General features: G+C 47.2%; 1 protein-coding gene across 1 annotated transcript; it reads right to left on the bottom strand.

Moving 5' to 3' along the window:
* Window positions 1-1,487: 1,487 nt before the first annotated feature.
* LOC144145465 (uncharacterized) lies at window positions 1,488-16,065 on the bottom strand. The gene is made up of 3 exons (XM_077677095.1): window positions 15,908-16,065; window positions 6,392-6,825; window positions 1,488-4,044 (listed from the first exon to the last, which is right to left on the bottom strand). Exons 2-3 carry the CDS (start codon window positions 6,794-6,796, stop codon window positions 2,950-2,952), a joined length of 1,500 nt encoding a protein of 499 aa, XP_077533221.1. The 5' UTR covers window positions 6,797-6,825; window positions 15,908-16,065; the 3' UTR covers window positions 1,488-2,949.
* Window positions 16,066-18,024: the final 1,959 nt, after the last annotated feature.

Here is an 18,024-nt window from a genome sequence, read left to right as displayed (position 1 = left end):
GGCGTTATGACTAAGGTCGCTGTGCAATGCCACCTCGTTACAAATGGGAAGCCGCTAAACATCATCGGTGGTGGGGGTATCGGTGAACCGTACACGCATTAGTGCGGCGTACTAATGCGTACGGCACACGCTGTGCAGCCGTCGGACGCGTTGGGGGCGTCGCAACTGCCACTTACGGAACCCTTCCTGTCGAGCTTCACGACGTGATTACTATCAGCCGTTACAATAAGCCAGGTGCAAGTCCGGTAAAAAAATGGCTGACGATCACTATACTCCCCAATGCGAAATTTGTGCGCAGCGCGAGCTGCTGTCTTTTCGGTCACGGCTGCACCGTGGTCACAGCGCATAGCTGCTGCGTCGCAGGAAGTGATCGTGATCAGCGAACGCACGGTTGCGCGCGCTTCGGTGCCATTATCTCACAGCGCGTCGCCGCCACCGAGCATGTCGTTGTACATCGTGTTTGTACCTAGCGCGAAAATGTCACTTGGCTATAGGATGAGCCACGCAACGAGGTTCATGTATGTCTCACTGCCTCCCCCTCACACTTTCGCCAATCGTCGCCACCGACAAGCGTCTCGTGCGGGCTCAGCATATTGCCCTCCCCCCTCCCTTTTCTCCGCTGCTTTCGTTCTGTCGGCGCTCGCTCGGTTACGACCCGCTGCCAAACCATAGTAGCGGCCGCCAAAGTTCTGCACACTAAATACCATTTTGCGGACTTGGGTGCCTGGATGCACGCCCTCCACGGCGTGCATCCAGGAAACTTAAAAACGATGATTATTAATGGTATCCACTTTGTAACAAGGTAATGACGCGTCATCTCACCAAAGAATCTATCTGTTGTACTCTTGGTCTAATTCTGGCGCTGCTTTAGGGCAGGCTCAAAATAAATTTTGTTACAGGTACGTAGCTGTCCTAGGCAATATTCCCCTCTGCTCTTCTTCCACCAGCATTCTAATCTTCTGAGTCGTGTTGACAGCCTTGGAGTTAACTCCCTCTGTGCTATTCTTAAATCCTAGGGCTTCTGGAAGCTGAATATATCCCTCACGTAGACCTGGATGGATACACTGACTATCCACACTATGTGCCGCATAGTTTGTTTCTTTTCTGCAGAGCATGCATACCCCATCATTTTGTATGTACTTCCCCACAAAGCTCTCAGTTTTCAAGCAACCTGCTCCAGCCTCAAAAAGTAAAGCACTGCCCTTACAATTATCATTGAAATTTTCCTTTCTGATGTCGTTTCTCTGCCCTGTACCTTGCTAACTGCATTTTAGAGCTTGTTTTTTCCCTTCATTTGTTTCTATCTGCTTTGCTTCTATTTTTTAAACAGTATCGTAATGCCATCTATGAAGGAAGGCTGTAACCAGGCTAACGAAAATTGTTTTTGCCTTCAGTGGCAGAGTTGGTTTACGGGTTTACTAGCTTCGTTTAAAGTACCTATCCTGCATACGTCATTGTCAGCATCACGAAGCACCCAATTCAGTGGGGAAGAATTAGAATTCTGGTTTTAATTGTAAAATTCTACCTGAATAAAGCATAGTTTGTTGCGGGCAAGTGCTGAGGGCACTATAAGTCACAATTTTTCAATTAAAACAAACTCTTATTTATGGCCCTTTAAAGTAAAAGAGTAAAGGACACAAACCTATGGGTGAGGTGCTGTTGTAAGAATGTGTGCACCATTGCAATAAAGGTAGCATCAAACAACATGCTTTTTACAACAAAAAAATAATGCGAGATACAAGGGTGAAACCTCTGGCATAGAAACCAAACTAAAATGCTGCAATTTCTAGTACAGGTACAAAAACAGACCTCTCTCCCTTCTCTTCTATACAAAAAAAAAGCAAAATAATAGGCAAAAATCATTTGCACACTTGTTGAAAGCAGAGCATGGGCCTGAAGGAGACCAAAGATCCACCATTTATGCTTCCACTGAGCAGCGTTTAGCAAAACATGCTCCCTATTGTTTCAGTGTCTTTTTTCGTTTTTTTTTTCTTGCATCGCTGCGAGTCACTTCTGCAACCAACATTGGAAACATGTAACAGCTTTGGGTAACAGTGGGGCCAGGATTCAACTCAAAAAAGAAATATGACTGTCAGCGTACGACACATCACTGGAGCAGCAAGAATTTGATCAGTCTTGCGAGAAGTATGGCAAAATATTTATTTGCAGAAATGGCATACTTGTAATAGGAAAGTATAGAGAGTGGGCCAGAGTGGGCACAAGCATAATTCTGTGAAGGGGACAGTCAGAACTGTTCACTGAAAGAGAAATTAAATGCAAGAGAAAGTCATAGAAAGCACACTAAAAAGTGTTTGTACATGCATTAAAACAGTAGCTAATTATCTCTTGGACGTCCCACTTACGCATGCTGTTTTGTCGCTTTTCTGTTCTGGATTGTGCCCTTTTGTTGTGTGTTGTGTCACTATACTGCCCCCAAACAGTTAAGTGATTTTTTTAAGAGAAAGGAATGCACAATTTGTGCTGTTTTTATAAACATCACAAACTAGCCTAGGCTCGAGCCATTGGCAAGAAACCATGTCAAGTACCACTAAAGATTCAAGAACCAGCAATGCATAGGAAGTACTGGAAGTACTTTGGGTATGACTTCCACACTGACGTCGCAGTTTATGCAAGTTTACCCAACTGCGGGGCATTGTCAGGACACAAACTGACGGATGAGAAACGTGCACAAAGAAGGCTACAATAGTATAACATATTTTAGGTCATGAATGCCTGAAATGTGGCTGTGACCACCGCCCAATAGTAATATAAAAAGTGAGTAAATAAGATATGATGCCACATTGCAATTCCTCGCTGATAAAAACATCTACGCTCCCATAAAGATGGTCAATCTTAAATAAACACTGTTGACACATTAACATGCATGTCTTGTACAGATTTAAAGCATTTAAAAACTCTTGACACTTAAATACGCATGCTTCCCTTTCATCATGGCCCGTTAGCATGTCCTGTACTGTTGCCTGGCGGGCCATTAATGCTGCTGATGTCCGACGGGAAAAAATCCTCCACCGGAACATGCTCCTCTAACAACCCGCCGCTGCCATACTTTTCCAACATCTCCAGCAGTGAGCCCGCATCAGAGCCGTCTTGTGGGAGGTCAACACATAGTTCGAGTTCGTCCAGTATGTCCTGAATGTCGGGCAATTGGACGCCTTCCTGACTCGCACGTCTCGGAGAGGACGCAACATGTTCGCTCGCGAGTCTCTTGCACAGCGGGCTTACTTCCAGGCTTGTCTTGGCTGTGCAGCTTCTCGGCAACACTTGACGCGCATTCCGTTCTTCAAAGCAGGTGGGCTCTGGCAGCAACTGCTTGCTGCTCACTTGCTCTGGGCTTAGTGCGTGCTGTTTGGATTTTCTTTCCTGTATTTCTTCGTAGAGGGACGTCAAGTGGGCACTCAGGTCCAACTCCGAGGTGGAATCGGGGCCATCGCCGGATGATTTCTTTTCCTGTACCTGCTGGTACAGCCGCTCCATGCGAAAACTCAAGTCCAGCTCAAAGGTGTCATTTTGTCCCTGCTGGGAGTCACCCTCGTTGAGGATGCTCTTTGATGTGGCCAAGCCTGCTTTCTCCTCCACTTCCAAGCTGTCCTCAAATACAGCGCTTGCAGGCTCAAGTGCAACTGCTTCCCTGGCCTCCACCGCGTGTTCTGCTGGGTCCAACACAGGCATCGTCGGCTTGCACGTGCTTGCACGCATAAGCATATCACCAGAGCCTGGGGAGCTCCCCAGCAGAGATTCCTTGGAGCCACACAATGTAAAGGTAGAAGAGACGAGTTTCACCGACGCTGCAACTTTGCTAGCAGCCTCCTGATGAGCGGCAGCTGGCACTTGTGATGTTTTTTGGTTGAACAATGAAGAGCAAGAAGCAAAAGTACTTTTCTTGGTACGTGCACAGAATTCTTTTGGAACTGTTGGTTTAAGAGGTGGAGCTGCCTTTTTACATGACTTGGGATTAGCTGGCACGGGAAGGATCAGGTTATGCTGCTGCGACGTAGTCAGGACGTTCATTGTGGGCCGCTGCACCTAAAGCGAAAGAGGAGCAACAAGAAAGAACAAATTCACAATCTAGCTTAAAGGAGCCATGAAGAGAAAACAAAAGTTTGTTTTATTCGAAAGATTAGGTGTTTCATAGTACCCCAAGCGCTTTCCCGGAAGCAAATGATGCTTTATTCACTGATAAATAAGGCAATTTAAGCCAAAATTTTAAATCTCCCGCTAAAATTGAACATTCCGTGACGTGTACAATGGCGTCATAGAGCCGGTCCATGAAACAGATACTTAGTATGTCGACTCCATATAGCACCCACACGCGGGAGTCGATCGAGACGGCGGCCATTTTAAAAATACTAGTAAAACCTAGTGCACCCGCAGCCCTAGTCATGGAATCGCCTGATCCGGAGAACAAAACTCTCGCCGAGGAGCTCGGGCTTGCATTTAACAACCTCACACCACAAAAACGCTCAATGCTTCTAAGTGCACGAGCGGCAAGAGTTGTGGGAAAAGCGGTGGACGTGAAAGCGACCATTCCGCGATAGCCACAACAGACGAACGCCCAGCCGTCGGCACCGCTGCCTCGTCAGCCCCGTCGCGACGGACGAATATAGACTGGTACGTATGTGCCGTATTTTGATTACGGTTAATAATAGTTCAATTTCAGTAGCAGTATCACTTATGCCAGTTGGCCGGTGTCGTGTATGGAAAGCCGTTCGCGCGAGCTCTCTGCTTCGACCAGAAAGATACGAGCGTCAATGCGCGGTGTTTACGGCATTTTTTTCCCCAAGGTCAGAGCGATTTGACGAAGTCGGCAACGAGCGCCAGCATGTTCCAGGAGTGAGCTAACGTAAGGGTCCCTGCCGTAACTGAACAAACTGAAGTTTTCAGTGGTTGTAAACTGGAAACGAGCTCGTAACGACAGCAGCAAACCAACACCATTCGAAACTTACGCGACGACTGGCACTATCTCGTCGCTTCTTGCTGTTCCTTACGCCCCTCGTTTCTATTTTTACCTTTGCTGGTTGGCGATATGACGGCCAACCTCCTGTGAAGGGATTACGATACGAAGCAAGGTCGCGGCTGTGCGTGCTGGAACGGTTCGTTGGCCCCGAAGAGCCTCGAACCCGAAAATTCGTCTGCGCGACGGCGAGATGCCGAGCTCGGCCGGCGCGCTAGTTTCGTACGCATTGGCGCACACGCTTGCGAGTTCGTTCGGACCTTCAACCGTTTATTCCACCGTTCTTTGTCATAAAAAGAATGTGCAGTATGTTTCACGGGCATTTAGCTCGCTATGCAAGCTGTAAGCCCTGCCTAACATGCGTTTGCTTTTGCCGGCCTCCGCCAATCGCAGAGCTTAGCCCATGTGACGGCATAGGTTCTGTTGCGGGAAATGAGCTGGTGGGTCGCATGACCATTCCCGTTTTTCCTAATTATGTAGCTTATTTGAGCGAAGTTTGCGTTATAAGTGGTGTCGTTATGGTTCTAACGAGGCAATCTTTCGAATGAACCAAACTTGTGTTTTCTCTTCATGGCTCCTTTAAGCAAGACGTTTAGTATGTTCAAATTTTATTTTCAGGCGCAAGAGCTTGATAAAATTGTAAGTGAGCCGGTTGGTTTTTAGTGCCCTGCACAATTGCAAGCTAAACAGATGCGCACGAGGACAGGCACCTGCCTCATTTTTTTCCTGCACGTTTCTTTCACGCCAGTACTTTCAAGTGTCCTAGCCATTACATAGTCAGTTGCATTGATTTTGCAAAAAAAATTTGTTTTACTAAGTGGCGCTAAAATGTTCAGACTAACAGCAACCTGATAATGGTATTTGCTAACAATTTAGCCCATGTTCACTGTTCAAAGTAACATATTTTCTAATAATTTCGGATCAATCTATATCTCACGCTGGTCAATCTCTGGAGCCACCCCCCCATTTGGGTTTTCCTCCCCGTGTATAACATCTCATTCAATCTCAGTACATTCTCATTAAAACAGGATACAACAAAATTTGCCTGGTGTACACGAAAAGCATGCTCATTACTGCTAACGAACTTGCACTTTATTTGGATTGCCCGAAATGGTCTGTCTGAGCAAGGTTAACGCCACATATGCATATCCATGAATTAGGAAAGAAGCTTCATCGACCATCTGTTACTTGGTCAGGCAACATATATGTGCAACCGCCAAGCATTAATGCAGCCAAAACTCTCATAAATGAAGGGGCTGTAGCATAGTACGAAGCAAAGGTAAATGTCAGCTAGATGAGGTCATCACTGAAATTTCCCTTTCGAGTGAACTGGTTCAGCTTTGCTGTAGAAAGCGCAGGAGGCACTAAAGTAGCGTCGACCGCCTGAAGGTCTGTTACGTGAACCAAGCAAAGGCTCACCCTGCGAACTGGCTTCGGGGGCTGTGACTTGACCGTGCCGAGTAGTACGCAGCGCCCCTTGAAGCCCTTGTGCGAGGTCACCGTCAGGGCCACCCGTGATGCTGCCTCCTTTCCGTCGGGCTTCCAGGCGAAAGTGACCAAGTGATGCTGCCCAGGAAGAACTTTGAAGACTTGGGCATCGACAGAGAAGCCCTTCTGGCTCAGCGCCCCGCTCAGCGTGACCATGTGCTCCGACTGAGACGGGTTGATGACCCGGAGCTGCCGCACAGCCTCGCGTCCCACGGGCACTCGTTCAAAGTTGATCTGTGGGGCCTCCGAGAAGGGCTGCAGGAGCAGCACAGCCTCTTCCACTGCGGGCTCGGCTGCCTTCGCCGGTGGGGAGAATGTGAGCAGCTTGTTGGCCATGCTCTTCCCGCAAAGGCAGATTCCGCTCACTGCAATAAACACACCCAAAATTTGAGTACTGGGTGGTCACTACATTGTTCGAACAGCCTGGTAACTGTTAATAGAGCTGTCAAGTAGGAAATCAGCACTTTTTCGAACTATTTTTCGTACTGCTTGATTATTCATACTTCTTTACCTCTATGCCAGATCTGAAAAATTGGCCTTTAATAGGCACAACATAAGCCGTACAGCCTTTCCAGGACAACTCGTTGACACTATGCTCCGCACAAATTTATTTATTTATTGGTTCTTCAAGGGCCCCAACATGGGGCATTACATGTGGGGTGGGCGTACATGCGGCATATGGTACATGGTAATGTCACGAAACATCATGGGCATGCTTCAAAGGCCCGCTTTAAACACTGCGAATCGATGATAATGGCAGTTTCAGCAGGCAAGTCATTCCAGTCTCGAGCAGTGCACAGAAAAAACGACTGCTGAAAAGTAATGGTGCGGGCATGCTTCGATGGGCAAAGAATGAAAAACATTGTGATAAAGACAAAGACGCAAGATCCTATGGCAGGAAACAAGAGTGGGAAGGTTAAGCTGGGTTTGGAAGGCAGATGTGCTAGAACCACAGGAGTACTCGGAAAGTATAAACGTCATTGCGCAATTTTGGATAGATTCAAAAACATTGATCAAGTTAATTTGGTGGGGATCGAAGACGGCGGTAGCATACTCGAGTTGAAGCATACTCAAAGGGTCCAATAAAGGGCATGTCTGTTCAGTAGCAATGGTAGATACAATACATTCTGGACAAGTACTGATATGCTTACAGCACACGGTGACCCCCCCCCTCCCCCTTTCCCCGAAATTTGACCTGGACGTCTTACGGACGCACTTCCTTTTTTTCCCCCCGATTTCATCTTTACTTGTGCTTGAAGAGGACATTCCCATAATATTCGTTGTTAATTGGCAATGGCATTGCAGAAGTGGCACATAAGGGGGTATATCTGCCTTTCCACCTTGCACAAGGTGTAATCCAGCCTGTGTGTGTAGTGCACTGGCTTGTGCCCGTCTGAATGTGGTCTGTCTGCGTCTTTCTGGCTGTAAGTGCGGTAACTGCTACCTGGATTTCCTGTAGTCCTTTAGGTGAAGCTGTAGTGGGCTTGATTCTGTTTTGCTGCAATTATTGCCGCCGTTGTTGGAAACCAGCAGTGCGCTTCTCAGGTGAGCTGATTTGCTCTTTCATTTGCCAGTACACCTGCATGCGTGACCCAGAACCCAGTATTTACCTTCTCAATGCCTTCGACATGTCGAAAGAGATGTGCCACCACGGTTTAGGGGGTGTATTATAGTGCTATTATTAGGAAGGTTCTCTTGCTGACTAGATATTTAGGGGGTGAGTCGGTTGCCTGGGATGGGACATTGCTTTTCCTATTGTGTAGATTTCTGCCGCTCCTGCCTTCTAGAAGTGCATGTTGCTCTCAGTGCAAGATCGGTTGAGTGTGTTCCAATATGTCACTGCCCGCATGTTGTTGGCTCCTGCTGCATCTTCGTAGGCATGCACTTGGTCCAGATCATTCTTTGATTTCTTATTAAATTATTTACTCTTATGGATCTCCCTTCCGTGTGTCATATTGTATCCATATTGTTCAGTACGTAGCCGTCTTGATTCTTTGCCAGTCTTGTGGTTTGTATGCAGGCAATAGGTGGGGCCTCTTGGCTGGCCATGTCTAGATTCCAGAAGTTGCCTGCCTCGTGTGGTTTGGTTCAGTTTTGCCAGTTTGTTGTGCTTGTAAACAGTGACCATTTCGCCTTCGGTCATTGTTGTTCTCATGTCATCCAAGACCGAGAAAAAACAATTCATGTAGGATACTGCCATTCCTTGTGTAGACTTCCAATTCTGGGATATCGACTCATTTATTTTACCACTCCACAAAGTACTGGCCACTGCATGTGTGAAAGCGACAGTCAATTCGAAGGGACAGGAGAATATGTTGCCGAAATATTCCAACTTTGGAATTTTCTTGAGCACTGCATCGAGTGGTTTGCGTACACATGGTTGATAGGGGCAGTGCAAAAACTGAGCTTTTTACAGGATTTGCCCGCACGCACACGTGTGTTCTGCATGTTATTCTTACAGCGTGCCTAAAGCGCAAACTTCATGCGGGACCCGTTTTAACTATTACGTGCTAATTACTTTTGCCAAAACGCATGGTTCATTTTCATTTTGTGCGAGTCAACCATCTTATACATTCTATGCAAGCGCTAAACAATATAGGTTCAAGATGACTTTTTCTTTTACTGTGCACTCGCTAGCACGGTAAATTGGCAAGACTTGCAAGACAATAAAAGATTGTAAACTAGGATGAAACATGAACATAACGCCTGTAGATACCCTATTCTCGTATTTCGTCCAAGTTTGTGCCCTTTTATTTTCGAAATCACCTGTACGGGGGTTAAGTGTTGCAATTTAAAATTGGCAGTGGAATTTCGAGCCCGCAATTTGCGTTTTTATGGAAATATGGTCAACCATAGAGGTGGTCTACAACCACGTATTCAAGAATTTCTTGACTTTTTGAAGAGCCAGGGCTCCATTAGCCATTGAGTGGACCTGCAGCTAGCGTTCAAGCAAGGGTGATAGTTGCAAGAATGCGTTCTCCAGCACGTTTGGCCTCTAATTTTCGGCCCATGCCTTCTGGCGTTAACACTGCTCCTACGTTTTCACTCTACACTCCAATAACATTGTTGCTGCAGACACCGAGGTTTAGATTCTAGACTAACCCCCGAATTCATAGATGTATCTTCTTCTCAACTTAAACCGAGCTTAACTTGCCGCCGTCTAAGTCGGCTTCCCTCAATTCATAGACCCAACCCGCTCTTCGATCGCACTTCAACCGTACTTCGACTGATCTTGGTCGGCCGAAATTGAAGTCTACTTCGTAGCTACCTTGACGGCTTGAAGTCAACTTCGTCGCTTCGTTATTCCAACATGGCGCCTCGGCAGCGGTAGCGGCGCGACGTTGCGCGATGGATCGCCGGCTTCGAGGCAGTCTGTCGTGCCACTGATGTTGTGTTTGGTGACGCGTATACGACGAAAAGCCGAACTTGAAGGCAACTTCGTCGCTTCGTTATTCCAACATGGCGGCTCGGCACCGGTAGCGGCAGCGGCAGCGGCGCGACGTTGCGCGATGGATCGCCGGCTTCGGGGCAGTGTGTCGTGCCACTGATGTTGTGTTTGGTGACGCGTATACGACGAAAAGCCGAAAATACCGCTGCAATCGTTGAGCGGCCACCAAAGCCGGTGTACGATGATCGCCGGGGACTGCCACTGCCTACACTGCAGCAGCTGATGCTGACCCTCCGTTTTCGCCAGTTTTTACGGCGCCGGCTCCTTTCAAGCAGCTACGGGAGACTGGTGAAACCTACTGTGTGCCACACCGTAAAGAGGGTGACGGAGCTGATCGGAAAAAAGACACTTTTTGAGCGGCTGGTGCACTTCCCGGTCGCGTCGAGGTAGTGCTGCAAATAGTATTATTGCCATCCACGGCCCTCTGATGACTGATATCAGCCAACTTGCTTTTGCGCTTCGGTATCCCTTGAACTTGTCACCGAGTATACCTTGTCGCATCCCTCCCGAAAGTGGCTTCACGTGGTTAGTTTGAACATTTCCTGGTGTTGTTTTTTCTCTTTGTTGCAACATTGTGTGATTTTTAACAGTGTTTTTGGTCTACACAGCAAATCCAGCGAAAAGGGAATGTTGTGCAGGTTATAGTGCGCAAGTTTCTCCTTGAGAGGGACCATGTATACAGCATACATCTTTGTTTTGCATTAAAGGACTGGCCTTCAGTTACACCCAGTTCTTCTGGCCCCAAAAGTGGTCTCACATGCACAAAGAGTTATTGCAGCTCCAATTTTTTTTACTCTACAGTGTAATCAGTAAGGTCATTTGTGAGGTAACCAAACAGCGTAGTTGGCGTGTTTACTGCATGCTAGCATTCAGGCAGCACAATCCAATGGAACCTAGGGCCCAATACAATTACACAGTCATGTTTATTGAAAATGGCTTTTGTCGACCGTGTACTACAGCACTAGTCCAGTCCCAGTGACGACACGGGCAGTGTGAGTTGCTGGCTATAGTCTCCACTCCGTCATCTGGGGACGCCAACCCACACTTACCAGTTACGACGTGCTCGCTGAGATAAACGGGTGGTAATTTCTTGAACAATTATAACGAATAGCCTGATGTTACACACAGTTATGTGGAGACAGCACTGAAGTGCTACTTTTTAAGCAAGCCGAAAAGAAATTGTGGGGAATGCTTCGGTGTCACTCTTTTTTTTTCTTTTGCCGCCTGAATAGCTGTCATGTAAAGACTGGGGAACGCTTCATCTTCGGGCTAGAACAGCAGTGATTGTTCTTGGCTTGCTGAACTAAAGAGGCCACCCACATTTACTTCATTTTAATCGGCTTAAATAAATGTTTTTGCAACAACTGGGTTGGCTGGCCGCAAACTCCATCACTGATATCGTGTGATTTTCACATGTTCCTCAAACCGTTATTTTCTTGTGAATTGCAATATCCTGCTATAGCCTTCTTGTGGGGTTTGTTAGCTTGATGCATGATAAAATTGGATATTGATGACTGAACTTGGGCAGCGACTCCTACGTAGATTCAATACTGTGAGCTGGGGAGGCACATATTCACAAAACGCTGATGTTGCTCAAGCAGCAAACATCACTGCAACGCACCTACATGAACATCCACGTTTCAATTCGAATCAAGCAAGTAGTTCCCTGTCCGCTAAGTATTTCTGTATTTTATTCTAAATTGCTCGCCATTCTTGTTGCCCTTAGTGCAAAAAAGCTGCCACTAGAGTGTGCAAAGAAAAATACCAGACCAGTAACAAAATGCCTGTACGAAGGCATTTGGTTTTGTTCAAGTACTCCTAAAAGCTCTAATAGCCACATTTGTCAAATAAAGGCAGCAGACTGAAATCACAGAGCTTACACATACTTTTATTATTTCTGTTGCAAAGCCTTGGCCATAAAAATTAAAAAAAAACACTGGCAAAACAAGAGATCCAAACCTTTCAAAGACAAACACGTTTTGGTTTGCCTATGGACAACAAAACTCTAGAAAATTCAAAATGTCGTTTGTTTTTGTTTTTAAAAGTTCTTCGGCTGGTGTCCAACACAGTCCAACAAGAAACACCACTCCAGAAAGGACAAGGCCCTGACAACATCCTCCTGCTCGCAATACGATAAAATTCTCTCTCCCTTCATCCCGACTACACGGGCTCCTGTCGAATTCTCACTCCAAAGCCTGGGCGAGCAAAGTTTTCTCACGCTTAATTTTATACTCAGGAGCTCTAACTCAAGCTCTTTTTGCTGGTTTATCAGCTGGTCCTCTAGCTGTATTTTCTCAGGTGCACCTCCTTATCAGCAGAAGGTGCAGGTTGTGCTCCTCCTGCAGGAGCTCCACCCTCGTGTTATCGTCAGCCCAGAGCTTTCACTCGAGGAGAGCCTAATGACCGTTTGGATGCCCTGCGGCCTCCGTAGCGGGCGCTGCTGCAAATGCCGGCTGCGGAAGCTGTAGCTGCCGCCACCAGACTTGGCTCCCAAAGAGACTCTCGTGGTAGACTGTCGTCTTGCGCTGTCACAGCCTATGTTTCCCCTGGAGATGAGTCTGGCTTGGATGAGTCATCTGAAATGAACAAGCAAACTATATCTGTTGAATGTGAAATCTTATGCGATATGTGAGTGCACGGAAGGGTAGGTGGAGGTGATCTTCCTTTCAAGGCAAAGGTGACGCCACTGCCTATTCCACGATACACAAATTGGCTGCCTTACTCTTTACACAGCCATTTGAGTATGTACGGGGAATTAAAGGGGCCATGTGAGTTACCACTCCGTTTTTTCAGCACATGGCCTGGGGCAAAACTTAGAGTTAGCTTAGAGCGTGCCATGTGACAGGTAAATGTGATGGCATGCAAGTAAAAAAGGTGCGCACTGTAGCTGCGGAGAACTATGTTTGTGGGGTAGCCGCGGCGTGACGTGTCGCCAGCCTGCTTATCCAAGTAATTCGCACCAAAAGACAAAAAAATTAAAGTAAAGCAGTGTTTGGGTTTTCAACACTGCGTCCTTGTGTGTGTGCAACGTCTATTAGAGAGCAGTATGCCACACGTGAGGCTGGTGTGCAGGACACGTCACTCCATCATTACACCGAAGTGCAACTGAGGTGATTACGAGACGCACCGTAGTGGATAGCTAAGAAGTTAGACCACCTGGGGGTCCTCAAAGGGGCCATTAAGACAAAATACACCTTTCTTCTATGTTTATGTATTCACTTGTAACTTCTACTGTTTACCCAACACTTGCTACTGCTATAAAAAGCATGTGCACTAAATGTAAATGCAGAGATCTTGTTCTGCAAGCTTTGTACTTTGCATCGGATTTTGTCGGCCTCAGCGAATTGCAGCGAGCTGCCAATAATACGTCGTCAGTTCAGTGCGGAAAAGTAGCTAGGGTATTGCAAACCCATTATCTGTTTTCCTCATTATTTCATTTATTTAAGTCAAGTCTGTGTTAAAATTTGTGCAGTGTTATTCTAACGAGGCAATCTTTCCAGTCAACCAAACTTTAATTTTGTCTTCACGGCCCCTTTAACATGAGCTGACCTTTCATTTTTCAGCCTCAACCAGAAAACAGGCTGCAGCAGCCTGCATTAAACCTGCATGCTAAAAAATGCGGATGGCCACTGCTTTTTCTTTCTTCTGCGGCAAAATGGATTCACACGTGATTAGGCCCGTTTAGAAACCAAAGCTAATTAATTCAACCACGAACCCTCACTGCACTGCAGCTCAGAGATGTTGGACAGTTTTTTTTCCCTAAAGATGGAAAATTTGTACCCACCTGTGGCATAAACACTGTGTCCCTGGTGCTGTCTCATTGCCTGCACCAACTGTAGGACCAGTCGACTCTGCACAGGCAGCAGGTGGCGTGTTCCGACCAAGTAATTCTTGTTTTCAGGCCGTATGCCAACCATCTCCATGGTCGGCGACATGGGTTGAGGTAGTGGTCCTCCCCCTAGAAAGCAATGCGTAACACACCGTCAGTAAAAAAAAAAAAGGCTGGAGTGAATGTGAGCACTGAAATGGCTCTAACAGCAGCATTCCAGTGAAAATAGTCACACGCACACACACATATACCTGTGCTTCTGTGGTCACATTTTGACTTCTCTTTCAAACTATAGTAGACAGTAGTTGAAATGTGAAAATGAAAGCTTCACGTTAAGGCTGCTGTGCTATAGCTAGGGCAGGCCTCCACGTACTGCAGTATGCTGGGGTTTCACAGTACTGCCGATAAGCTCTCAGTACCTGGATGTGGACAGATTATTTGTCAGGGTTCAGAAGCTGAACTTGGCTGGCACACATTTCCTTTGTGCACATGATGCGCGGTACACTACAGGTTCGGTTACTAAATTTTGTATATCCTTGTTGAGGGGAGGTTTTTTATTTTGAAAGGCTTGAGATTCAAAATTCGGCTACGTTGAAACGGATTATTATTATATCCAAGAACGAAACAGGGATGACATAACATCCGCGGCCCTTAAGAACCGGCAAAGTTCTTTTAACACAGAAAAAAAAATCACAGCAGGACGCGTGAAAGAAGCAGCTTTCGAATGTAAGGCGCGACGGCAGTAACATCTGTCGGTAGCGCAATGCTAGGGTCTTTCAACGAAATTGCGAACGTGTTACTTACCGGCCTTCAATTCCTCTCGCTTTCCGCGGAACTATTCCTCGTTCCACTTCTGCTTCATGTTGTTCCAGCATTGTTCAGTCCTGCCGCGTCGCGTTTTGTGACAGCAAAGACGGAGTTAAAATTCCGTAGCAACATCTCGCCACTGGGAAGCTTTCGCTGCAACGGAAGATACGTCGTCCTTGCGCTATAATTTGCTTCGCCGCGTCTTTAAAACCAACACAAGAAGAGTCTTTTCACCTTCTGTGAACCTTGGTGCAACTTTTCTGCGCATTTCTTGGATCCTTTTGCTGCGCACGCACAAAAATACGAAGAAACGAACATGAAACCAACGAAACGCTGTCGAGAACGCCGATGCGGCTCGGTTGCGAGCGCCCGGGTTGCCAGATCACATTCACTAATGTCTGAAACACGCGTTATGCTTTGACTGTAGATGATTGGGGATTGCTATTTGCTTAAAAAGACCATTGTTAACAATTACTATGGGTGGTTTTTAGTTAAAGGGACTGTTTTATGACCTTGATTTGCATCTTAAACGAAATAATCCCCGGTTACTCTCGATCCCAGCCGCGTCCGTCGCCGCCCCGCTCAAGTCGCCCCCTGACTTGATGAAGCAAGCTCGCTCCAACGTCTATGAAACGCGAAGGTCGTCTTAGACCCGTTCAAGCCGCCTGCTGTCTTGGAGCGGACTTCATGAAGTACGCTCGCTGCTTAAGTTTAAGATAGGTCTATGAATTCGGGGGTAAGATGCCTTGCAAGAGGATTCCATCTATTGTGCACCCATTGTAAAATTACAAGCACGGGGAAACAACACAAAGTGAAGGAAGAGGGCAAATGAACAGCACACCTTGTGCTTTGCACAGTTGTGCGTGTTGCGCTTTCGCTGTTCTTCGCGCTCTTTTCACCCTGTTCGCCCAATGCACCAGCCCACTACAACTAAACATTCCAGCGTTGAACATGAACGAGCGAAGAGCACTAGCGTGCCAGTACAATTTATCGCAAAGGCCCATGGAAGAAAAACACCTGAAGCCGCAGACACAAGTGACAGCCCTTAGGAAATCAATCCGTAGACGGCGGCACCATGCTGCACGAGTTCCATGGGTAACTATAAAAACGCGGCAATCACCGCGATAAGCTTAAATCGAGACCAGCAGAGCTGCGACTGCACAGCGGGACAACAGCAAACGTTCGAAACCCATGGCTCGAACCGTGCAGGGAACCACCCCTACGGATTCGGAATTAGAACAGGAACAATCTGCGCACAGAAATACTGCGCGCCATCACATTGGGAGCTAAAGGCACTACGGCACAGAACAGGGAGGATTTGGTACGGCTACAATGGTCATAACAGTATAACAAGAATTCTTACCTCGCAGTTTTGAATTTCGAAACGCACTGACGTCGGTTGCCGGTCGCTGCGGGAAACGTGATTGGCGCGATTGTGGATGTAAATGGATCTGGATGTGGCTATTTATACGTCATATGCGGCTAGAGGCTTTGGCTAGAGGCGGCTAAGGAAACAGAAAATAGAATTTAGTATTATTATTATTAAGTTATTGCGTCTTATTGAAAGCACGTACAAAAAAAAAAAGCGAACCTGGATAGACCTGCCCTGGAAAAATGACCTAACTGCCCCATTCGAATGCTTTGGCCTTGAATTAAAAACCGCCGCACTCCTGTTATTTGAAAAACTATGGCCTAGGCAAAGCAAGGACAAATTTACTCCTTCCTTCACCTGAGCCGCACCGTTTGATTCACGTGTGGTGCCGATGGGAGCAGGACAAGTTCATGGCTTTGCCTGCAGTTTTTGCCGAGAAGGTGCAGCAGACTGAAAAAATTCCCCGCATTTCCCCGAGGGGAAGAATGTGAAAGTGCGAATGCACGAGTTGAATTTGCGCGGTTCGGTAATGTTCGCGAAGGAAAGATCACACACACACACACACACAACTACAAAGAAAGAAAGATGCATTTATTCACAGACACCTACTTGTGTTGTCGTTGTACTTGATTGCTAGAGCGGATCTCAGCTTTGAAATTTCGTGTCAGTACTCCTTTAAGCAGGTGCATTAGCCCTTCTCACGCCCGATTCTTGGCCAATCCCCCACGTGGGTATGTGCCATGTCAGCGGCCAGGCAGCGCGCGCCCATCTCCCCCCGTTGCCAAGGAAGACGAGGAGATTCCTGGCCAATCCCCCACGTGGTTATGTGCCATGTCAGCGGCCAGGCTGCGCGCGCCCATCTCCACGTGCGCGGACATCGCCGGTGGACGCAGGTTCAGGGTCGCTTAAGAAGTGCATTGCACTTAAAAAGTCATGGAGGAAGTGCAGGTTTGGTTCCCCCGATTACGCACGATATAGGAACCGGCTTTGCACTGCTGTGAACTGGTTCAAGAGGTGCAGGGTGAATCGAATGGCGCCATAATTTGCCTTCCCCGCCCATACGGAGTGCATTTTTTTGTACCATTGTTTTCCACTCTCAAGTCCTGGCTACTCCCCCTTACTGGTTATGCTTCATTAGTCCCAAAGGAGGAAGACAGCAAGACCATGCATCCTGAAACCAAGGTGCAAAACACTACGAGGTCACTTTCTTTTATTGTGCAAGTACGCCCTTGGCATTTCAGAAATGATTCAGAAATGCTGTCTGTTCCGTGGTTACCACGTTGGCCAGGGCCAGAGTGCACCTGCAGGTATAGCAAGGACTCTTCCCACCGTAACGAATGCGCAAGTGCCTAGACGGGTCCCGGTCAACACGGTACGCAAGTAAAACACTGAGCTTACGGAGTGCTATCGGCATGTGGGTTACAAGGCATGCCGTAGCGGAGGGCTCCGGATTAAGTTTGACCTCCTGGGGATCCTTAGCACGCAGTGCAAATCTTGACACACAGGCTGCGTTCTGCCTCCATCAGAAAGGCAGCCATCACGGTCGTTATTAAACTTGCATCCTTGGGTGAAATCGACTAGTCCAGTCTCCACAACAAAGTTCAGCAAGGGCCAGTATTGGGGACCAAGCATGCAGCAGCGAAGGTCAGGCAGCCATCCTTGGTGGTACCCGAAGTCCATGGTTCATCATGTGGCGAACTAGGTAGTACTCACTGAAGACCCCAACATGTTTCCAAGAGGTGGTTCAGTCACCTCAGTGGCAAGGACATGCTTCCGGGAAAGTCATCCAAGAATCGCAAGGGCACACATGGAGACTTGTTATGAATAAAGAGGGTGTCTCGCTAATGTCTGCAACGAGGTCACCTAAAGAATGCCTTGTGATCTAGTTAATGAGAAAGCATCAGTGTCTAATCGCCAAACGCGTCCTCTCACATATCGCCTCCCCCCCTTTTTTATTGCACTTTACATGCAGACACACTTTCATACACTTAGGCCATTTTTGTTGAAATGGAGTGAATTCTCTCGTTCGCACTGCTCACGAGTCATTTGTTGGGTCAGCATGCAGCTTGCATTTTTAACGGTGCTTTCAACCCAATTCTTTACACCAC

The sequence above is a fragment of the Haemaphysalis longicornis genome, unplaced genomic scaffold (assembly GCF_048455015.1).
Source record: "Haemaphysalis longicornis isolate Haplotype H1 unplaced genomic scaffold, Haemaphysalis longicornis Haplotype H1 scaffold_7, whole genome shotgun sequence".
NCBI classification, from domain to species: Eukaryota; Metazoa; Arthropoda; class Arachnida; order Ixodida; family Ixodidae; genus Haemaphysalis; species Haemaphysalis longicornis.
The sequence above is the reverse complement of the archived record's forward strand: the minus strand, read 5'-3'. Positions and strand labels throughout refer to the sequence as shown.